At 42.9% G+C, this 9,559-nt stretch overlaps 1 protein-coding gene across 2 annotated transcripts in view; it reads right to left on the bottom strand.

Annotated features, from left to right (window-relative positions):
* LOC123052378 (peptidyl-prolyl cis-trans isomerase CYP37, chloroplastic) overlaps nt 1–2,968 on the bottom strand; it is a 5,870-nt gene extending 2,902 nt beyond the window's left edge. The window contains exons 1-7 of one of the 2 annotated variants that reach the window (XM_044475527.1): nt 2,626–2,966; nt 2,371–2,547; nt 2,200–2,289; nt 1,966–2,061; nt 1,488–1,595; nt 1,331–1,380; nt 327–429 (exon numbers count right to left, since the gene is read on the bottom strand). In XM_044475527.1, coding sequence (XP_044331462.1) covers nt 327–429; nt 1,331–1,380; nt 1,488–1,595; nt 1,966–2,061; nt 2,200–2,289; nt 2,371–2,547; nt 2,626–2,820 — 819 coding nt within the window. In that variant the 5' untranslated portion in view covers nt 2,821–2,966. Of the gene's footprint in view, nt 1–326; nt 430–1,330; nt 1,381–1,487; nt 1,596–1,965; nt 2,062–2,199; nt 2,290–2,370 lie in introns of both variants that reach the window. The other variant, XM_044475526.1, reaches the window with a different exon arrangement.
* Nucleotides 2,969–9,559: the final 6,591 nt, after the last annotated feature.

Raw genomic sequence — 9,559 nt, 5'->3', positions numbered from 1 at the left:
GTTGAAATCTGTATGTAGTACGAACTAACTACCAAGTCATGACATGAGATTTGTGATTTCTTTCAGAAAAAAGAACTGAAAATTTAGTGTATGCTCCCGAAGTCTACATGGCATTATCCAGGTTATGGTTCCTATTTATCATTGTTAAAAGAGTGTACTTGAGGATGCCTTGCTATCAAGTAGCCACTAAAACATTTCACAAGTGATTGTAGAAACTGACAGCGAAGGGAAAAGGAGACCTCCGCCATTATCTTGGCATACATATTGATAAGGTAGCAAGATGCTGACTCAACTGTTTATGATATCACAATCAGGCAAACAGCTACCTGAATTGTAGCAGCACTTTTGGGTTCACCACCAGCAGTTGGAAAGAATGTTGAGCCATCACCTTTCTCAACTGTGAATTCAACAACTGCTCTTCCTGTTAGCCTATAAATGACAAGTCATTTAAATTAAATTTCGTGCATGTATCTTTTTTACAGATCAGGCGAAAAACCAAACAACTAATATTAGTGTCCCAACGCCCTGAGGATTATAAAATGCAAACCAAGATTATAGTTGCAGAATCCGTTGTTACTAATCTGCACATATTGTATAGCTTATGCATTAATAACTAATCATAAGCGGACAATGTTTTCTTATGGTGCCTCAGTAATTTCAAAGGAAAATTATTTGGGTGATGTTCTGATCGCTCGGTGCCAACCTGGAATTTATCATTTTCAAATATTATAGAAAGTGAGGTGTTTTTTCTCTTGCCATTTCCTGATACTAAAAAAAAAAAAAATCAAACGGGCATGTACCGTATCAACTGTTTCTCATATTTTGTTACTCAAATTCGTGATCCTAGGCTCAAAATTCAATTGGGGCTTACATATTAGGAAGGAGGAGGCAAGTGTTTGTATCTGAGAATTTCTACTCGGAGAATTAAATATAAGCAAGGAAACGGACGCAATAACCAACCAGCGTCCGAATATTGATAAACTTTTAGCTGCCTACAGTGATTCCCTTCTCTAGTGAATATTCAGCGCTACGATAAAAGTAAATGCCTATTTCCCAAGCAGCTCTGGCAGATACGTGTTTAACTTGTTTCTCTCATGCTTAAGTTACCCTAACGAAAAAAGAATTACATGGTTTTCTATGTCCTGAATGATCAAATTCCATATCAGTTTTAATCTTCAGACCTGCAAGTGTTCCACACTCGCGGCAGTTGTTGGATCTAGAATTGCTGGTGATTATGACATGAAGCATGAAAACATGTCTACATACATAAATTGATCACAGAAATGACATGAAATGCATTTGGAGACTAGAGACGCCAACAGAAAATCACCTTGGGTACTCTAAATACTGTTTAGGTAAGAGAAAGGATAAGCCTGGAGCCTGTAGAAAGAAAATAAAATCCCTTTAAGTAATCAGACCTTCAATTGAGCAGAATTAGTCTGCTCTCAGTTTCTGGAAACCAATGGTTCTAAGTTTACTCGACTAACCTGCAACAGCTCCAATTCAGCAATAGTATCAAGAGAAGAAGCAAGCGCTACGGAGAGTCTATCATTGTCCTTATCCTTAATATATTTCAAGAGAGTTTGTAAACCACCCTGCAGAGATGCTAAAGTAACTCAGCTATCATGTAATCTATTAATACTCCCTCCGTTCTATGTAACTCAGCTATCATGTAATCTAAAAACCACGACACTTATTTTGGAACGGAGGGAGTACAATTCGCTTTTGTTTCACAACCTTAATTTCACCCTCTTCAGATATCATACAACGATCCCGATGCAAAAACAAATGTATTTATCAGTCAAATTTTACAGGTATGTAGATAAAATCTTGGTGTATATGTCAGATTTTTTCTGAATTTTCCGAAACTTCAAAATGTGACTTATTTATTTTCAGTTTTTTGAAATTTGAGGCTCCAATAGAGCAGGGAGCCAAGCCACTTCTCTCTTAACATAGATTACTTACCTTCCCTTCAAGCAAAGTGGTATATAGCTCCGAGCCCTTTTCCTTGAGTTCTGCAGGCATGCTTGCCAACATTGCCTCCTTGTTTTCAGTTGCTATCTGCATTCAGAGCGAGTTCTATATATCGGGATTCTGGATGATGAGCTCAGGTAGTTCAGTAAGAAGGTTTACAACGCATGGTTCTATATATCACCAATCTGAATAGTTCTTCAGGTCAGGTTAGGGGAGTCAATTTACCTGCATGGCCTTCTTGACATCCCCCTCCATGGAGCCATACGGCTTCCTCTGTGGTATCCTCAGCAGGTACGAGATGTCCTCCAACGAGTTCTGAAAAATGCGCGCCCAGAACCTGAGAGACAACGCTCAATCGCAGGACACGCAAAGCACGACGCCGATCCTGAATTTTACCTGTATGGTCTTCATGCTTGGGTTGGCAGGGATGGCCCTTCGCAGCGCGAGCTCCCCCGTCCTGGGCACGTTCGTGTCCGGCGAGTAGAGGACCGCGTTCGCCGGCAGCGCCACGGAAATCTGGGCGATGATAGCAATTGCCGCGACCGCGCTCTTGAGCAGCTCGAGAACTCCCTCCTGAACCAGACCATTCAGGTGGAGATAAGGCCTCCGGAGACCTCGGAAGACGTGGTTCGGAGTAAGAGTTGCAGCTACCTCAGCCGTGCTTGGAGAGGAGGCGTGCTGCGGGCGGCTGCGCGGGGCACGGGCGACGCCGCAGCGAATGCCGTGGTGGAAGCTCGGGCGCTTCGTCCACACGACGAACTTGGTGCCGCCGGCCGCGGCCGTGGGAGCGCGCGGGGGTACGGGGAGGGCTCCGGCGAGCACCACCGTGGCCATTCGCGACGCCATGGTGGTTGGTGCCTTTCTGAAGGGATTTCGGGTTGATACGAAGGAAAGGAATGGAAGGGTGGTGCCGTCGCTGCCGTCGCCGTCGTCGTGGTCGCCGTCTATCCCCAGCCAGTGAGCTGCAATCCGGTTCAGTAGTCCGCGTAGTCCGCGTGGCCTATGCTTGCATTGCATTAGGCCTCAGCCCGGCAACTGATTAGAGATTTGGAGCATTCTATGGGCCCGCGCGCCATTCTATGGGCCGGCCCATGTAAGACCTCCGGTTAGGGTAAGCATCTAGATACTTCTAGCATTTCTCAAAAAAAAAAATCTAGATACTTCTAGCCTTGTCTAAAAAGAAATCTAGATACACGGTCTCCTCGCCTCATGCTGCAATCTTGGCGCTGAGAGGTGGGGGATCTTCGATCTTCAAGACGTTTATGCTCTTCATCAACGTTTAGTGGTCATCATAGTTTTGTGAGAGTAAATTTCTTCTTGTTCTTTTGGCGGTGCCATGAGGTTATAGAGTTTTCTGTCCTTGCGAATCCGATTATTCAAATCTGAAAGATCTGCCGAGTTTATATTGTTGTGTCAACTTCTTTTGTTAGCCTGATTCTTTGTGAAGGTGAAATCATTCTTCGATACCATTGTGAAGATATAGTGAATCGACGGCCTGCACTTCTAGGAGACCATTCCTAACCCAAGTGCGTTCATTGATAAGGCTTCCCATCTTTTTGGATGGGCGACTCAAAGCGCTTTAAAAAACCATTATTGGTAATGTTCGTTTGGGTGAAAGAGTGACAACATCGTTGCTCCAGTCCAATTGCAGCCTCTTTACCGAAGTTTTTGGAGTATTTCTTTGATCAGAGATTGATACCGCGAAGAATGTGTTTTAAAAAGATTTCATTGTAATATTTAGTCATAGGAGTTACCTTGTATTTTCATCAGTGTATCTATAATTGTTATGAGTAGGAATAAAGTTACGAGTGTTTCTAAAAAAAGATACTTTCAGTCAAGTTTTTGGGATATTTTATGTTTTTGTTTGTCAGGTTTTCTTTGTTCTTGTTTTCTTTTTCTCTTTCCTTTTATTTTTTATTTTTCCCTTTTATTTTTTCCCTCTTTTCTTAATTCATGAACTTTCTTTATCATGAACATTTTTTGAATTTGCAAACAAGTATCAAATTCAAAAATATTTTTGAAGTGCATCAACTTTTCTTGAATTCCTTAACTTTTTTAAAATTCATAAACTTTTTCCAGATTAGCAAACTTTTCCAAATTCGTATTTTTTTCAAATTCTTCCCAAAAAATGAGTACTTTTTAAAATTCACAAAGTTTTTCCAAATTCATGACTTTTAAAAAAATAAAGTTTTTTCAAATTCAAGTTTTTTAATTTATGTTTTTTTCCAAATTCATGGTTTTTTAGAAGTCAACTGTTCAACTGGTCAAAGGTGGACCAGGTCAACTAGGCAATGATTGACCACTCCATCGAGCGAAGGGGGGCAAAGATCGAACGGTCAATTGAGCGAAGGGGTGTGATACGTCTCCAACGTATGTATAATTTATGAAGTATTCATGCCATGTTTACAACAATTTTATATGGTTTGGGTGCAATTTTATATGATTTAATTGGAACTAACCCGGGCTGATGCTATTTTCAACAGAACTACTGTGGTGTTGTTTTTTGTGCAGAAATAAAAGTTCTCCAAACGCAGTGAATTTTTTTGATATTTTTTTGGAACAAAAGAGGCACTAGAAGCTTCGTGGGAGGGCCAGAAGGTGAAGGAGGTGGCCACTACCCACCAGGGCACGCCAGGTGGGCCCGGCTCGCCCTAGTGGGTAGTGGGCACCTCGAAGCCCATCTAGACGTGAGACCGACGCCAAAAAATCCTATAAATACAGAAACCCCAGAAATGACCCTAGATCAGAAGTTCCACCAGCGCAAGCCTCTGTAGCCACGAAAAACCAATCTAGACATGTTTCGGCACCATGCCGGAGGGGGAAATCATCACCGGAGGCCATCTTCATCATCCTGGCGGCCACCATGATAAGGAGGGAGTAGTCCACCCTCGGGGCTGAGGGTTTGTACTAGTAGCTATGTGTTTGATCTCTCTCTCTCTCTCGTGTTCTTGATTTGGCACGATCTTGATGTATCGCGAGCTTTGTTAATATAGTTGGATCATATGGTGTTTTCCCCTCTCTGTCTTGTTGTGATGAATTGAGTTCTACCTTTGAGATTTCACTTTTATCGGATTGAATACTTTCTTGGATTTGAGAGCACTTGATGTATGTCTTGGGATTCAACTCGCGAATTCCCGAGGTGACATTGGGCTAATCTATGCATAGGGGTTTGATACGTCCATTTTGCATCATGCTTTTATATCGATATTTATCGCATTATGGGCTGTTATTACACGTTATGTCACAATACTTATGCCTATTCTATCTTATTTTACAAGGTTTACATGAAGAGGGAGAATGCCGGCAGCTGGAATTTTGGGCTGGAAAAGGAGCAAATATTAGAGACCTATTCTGCACAACTCCAAAAGTCCTGAAACTCCACGGAAGTTATTTTTGGAATTAATAAAAAATACTGAGCGAAGAAAGTACCGGAGGGGGGCCACCCACCATCCACGAGGGTGGGGGGCGCGCCCTACCACCCTGGGCGCGCCCCCTGCCTCGTGGGCCCCCTGGCAGACCTCCGGTGCCCATCTTCTGCTATATGAAGTCTTTTACCCTGGAAAAAAAATCATAAGCAAGCTTTCGGGAAGAAACTCCGCCGCCACGAGGCGGAACCTTGGCGGAACCAATCTAGGGCTCCGGCAGAGCTGTTCTGCCGGGGAAACATCCCTCCGGGAGGGGGAAATCATCGCCATCGTCATCACCAACGATCCTCTCATCAGGAGGGGGTCAATCTCCATCAACATCTTCACCAGCACCATCTCCTCTCAAGCCCTAGTTCATCTCTTGTATCCAATCTTTGTCCCAAAGCCTCAGATTGGTACCTGTGGGTTGCTAGTAGTGTTGATTACTCCTTGTAGTTGATGCTAGTTGGTTTATTTGGTGGAAGATCATATGTTCATATCCTTTATGCATATTAATACCCCTATGATTATGAACATGAATATGATTTGTGAGTAGTTACGTTTGTTCCTGAGGACATGGGAGAAGTCTTGCTATAAGTAGTCATGTGAATTTGGTATTCGTTCGATATTTTGATGAGATGTATGTTGTCTTTCCTCTAGTGGTGTTATGTGAACGTCGACTACATGACACTTCACCATTGTTTGGGCCTAGAGGAAGGCATTGGGAAGTAATAAGTAGATGATGGGTTGCTAGAGTGACAGAAGCTTAAACCCTAGTTTATGAGTTGCTTCGTAAGGGGCTGATTTGGATCCATATGTTTCATGCTATGGTTAGGTTTACCTTAATACTTCTTTTGTAGTTGTGGATGCTTGCAATAGGGGTTAATCATAAGTGGGATGCTTGTCCAAGAAAGGGCAGCACCCAAGCACCGGTCCACCCACATACCAAATTATCAAAGTAACGAACGCGAATCATATGAGCGTGATGAAAACTAGCTTGACGATAATTCCCATGTGTCCTCGGGAGCGTTTTCCTTCATATAAGAGTTTGTCCAGGCTTGTCCTTTGCTACAAAAAGGATTGGGCCATCTTGCTGCACCTTATTTACTTTTATTACTTGTCACCCGTTACAAATTACCTTATCACAAAACTATCTATTACCGATAATTTCAGTGCTTGCAGAGAATACCTTGCTGAAAACCGCTTGTCATTTCCTTCTGCTCCTCGTTGGGTTCGACACTCTTACTTATCGAAAGGACTACGATAGATCCCCTATACTTGTGGGTCATCAAGACTCTTTTCTTGCGCCGTTGCCGGGGAGTGAAGCGCCTTTGGTAGGTGGAATTTGGTAAGGAAAAATTTATATAGTGTGCTGAAATTTACTGTCACTTGTTACTATGGAAAGTAATCCTCTGAGGGGCTTGTTCGGGGTATCTTCACCCCGACCAGTAGAGCAAAGAGTTGCTCCTCAACCTACTGAACCTACTGAAAATGTTTACTTTGAAATTCCTTCGAGTATGATAGAGAAACTGCTAGCTAATCCTTTCACAGGTGATGGAACATTACATCCCGATTTGCACCTAAATCTTTGTGGATGAAGTTTGTGGATTATTTAAGCTTGCAGGTATGCCCGAGGATGTTATCAAGAAGAAGGTCTTTCCTTTATCTTTGAAGGGAGAGGCATTGACATGGCTTAGGCTATGTGATGATATGGGATCATGGAACTACAACCGATTGAAATTGGACTTTCATCAGAAGTTTTATCCTATGCATCTTGTTCATCGTGATCGTAATTATATATATAATTTTTGGCCTCGCGAAGGAGAAAGAATCGCTCAAGCTTGGGGGAGGCTTAAGTCAATGTTATATTCATGCCCCAATCATGAGCTCTTAAGAGAAATGATTATTCAAAAAATTTATGCTCGGCTTTCTCTCAATAATCGCTCCATGCTCGATACTTCTTGTACTGGCTCTTTTATGATGAAGACTATTGAATTCAAATGGGATTTATTGGAAAGAATTAAACGCAACTCTGAATATTGGGATCTCGACGAAGGTAAGGAGTCAGGTATAACACCTAAGTTTGATTGTGTTAAATCTTTTATGGATACCATGTTTTCCGTGAATTTAGCACTAAATATGGACTTGACTCTGAGATAGTAGCTTCTTTCTGTGAATCATTTGCTACTCATGTTGATCTCCCTAAGGAGAAGTGGTTTAAATATAATCCTCCCACTGAAGTAAAAGTAGTTGCACCTATTAAAGTTGAAGAAAAGACTATCACTTATAATAATCATGTCATTCCTACTGCTTATATTGAGAAACCACCTTTCCCTGTTAGAATAAAGGATCATGCTAAAGCTTCAACTGTGGTCAACAAAAGTAATATTAAGACACCCAAAACCCCTGAGCAAATTAAAGTTGAACCTGGTATTGCTATGGTTAAAGATCTCTTGGCTGATAATATTGATGGGCATGTTATTTACTTCTGTAATGAAGCCGCTAGGAATGCTAGACCTGATACTAAAAATAAACATAGACCTGTTGTAGGCATGCCTGTTATTTCTGTTAAGATGGGAGATCATTGTTATCATGGCTTATGTGATATGGGTGCTAGTGCAAGTGCAATACCTCATTCCTTATACAAAGAAATTATGCATGATATTGCACCTGCTGAGATAGAAGAAATTGATGTTACAATTAAGCTTGCCAATATAGACACTATTTCACCAGTTGGGATTGTTAGAGATGTTGAAGTCTTGTGTGGGAAAGTTAAATATCCTGCTTGTTCTTGGTTCCCCACAAGATGAATTTTGTCCCATTATATTTGGTAGACCCTTCTTGAGTACTGTTAATGCTAGGATAGACCGCGAAAAGGATGTTGTTACTATTGGTTTGGGTGATATGTCTCATGAGTTTAATTTTGCTAAATTTCATAGACAACCCCAGAGCGCACAAGATGCCTGAGCCGAAGCCCAGAGCGCCCTCCAGGAAATCCAGGCGGCCAAGAAGATCGCGGCGGGTAAGGCTTTCATTATGCAAAGCAAGTCTGCGAAGGAAATGTTCCTTTTACTTACACGAATTTGGAGCTCTCCAGGGGCGTTTACGGATTTGCCGCGCAGCGTATCAGATGCCGCCGAGTTCTATCAAGCCGAAGAAGGGAGTTCTACGGAGAAGCTGTTCTGGTCTCAATACCTTGGACCAGAACATTCGGTGCCCTTCATTGACCAGCTGAAACAACTGTTTGAGCTGCACAAGGCATCCGAGCTAGCCATGAAGGACCTAATAGTCTGGCTATGGCCTGCCGAGCCCATGCCCAGCAGCTACTTCGGACTTGTGAAGCGTCTTGTGAGTGCCTGCCCACGGCTTGAAGTCATGAAGCGGTCGGTCTGTATTGAAGGTGCACGGATGGCCTTTGCCCGCGCCAAGATGCACTGGGCGAAGATGGATGCCAAGAAGCTGATGACCGAGGGGCCGCCTGAGGGCAAGGACCACCGCCGACCCGAGCTATATTTTGATAGTGTCCTGGAGGGATCCCGCCTTGTGGTGGAGCAATGTGCGAAGGATGTTATATTCCCCTGAAAACATTCATGTTATCCTGTCCTCTAATACAAAACTAGGTCGTTATGTAATATAATGCTTGTGACTTATAAAATTTTACCTCCTGTGCGGCCGTTTATGAAATCTGAGGGTTGGCCAGTCGTTGGCTTCTGCCCCCAAGTAGATAGTACGGGGGTGTTCGGGATAAATCTAAACACTCTTTACTCCACATTCTGGTCCTTAAAGGAGGTGTTTAGCGCAACGAACAAGGCAATCAGACTATACGGCTTTTATCACCCTCACTTAGCCATAGGAGTTTGACAATGAGAATTTTGGCGAAGCCCCTGGTATTCAGAAGGCCGAACAAGGGGTGCTATACACACCTGATCGGATAAAAACCGATTCCTCGCATAAAGCGGAAAAAATCTCTAAGGATTTGAAACCTCTCGAACAGCTGACCGGCTCTCGCCGCATCATGACAGTCAGTTTTCGGCTTTCTCTACTGAGGTGCTCGTCCGGAAGAACCGGGACACAATCGCAGTAGTTCTCCCTTTACTACCCTAGCCGATATAGCGGAACGTAAGATAGTAAGCACAGGAGCCGGGCAACCCAACTATTGACCAAAGACACGATTCGGAGCC

This window comes from Triticum aestivum, chromosome 2D (genome assembly GCF_018294505.1).
Source record: "Triticum aestivum cultivar Chinese Spring chromosome 2D, IWGSC CS RefSeq v2.1, whole genome shotgun sequence".
NCBI lineage: Eukaryota > Viridiplantae > Streptophyta > Magnoliopsida > Poales > Poaceae > Triticum > Triticum aestivum.
The sequence above is the reverse complement of the archived record's forward strand: the minus strand, read 5'-3'. Positions and strand labels throughout refer to the sequence as shown.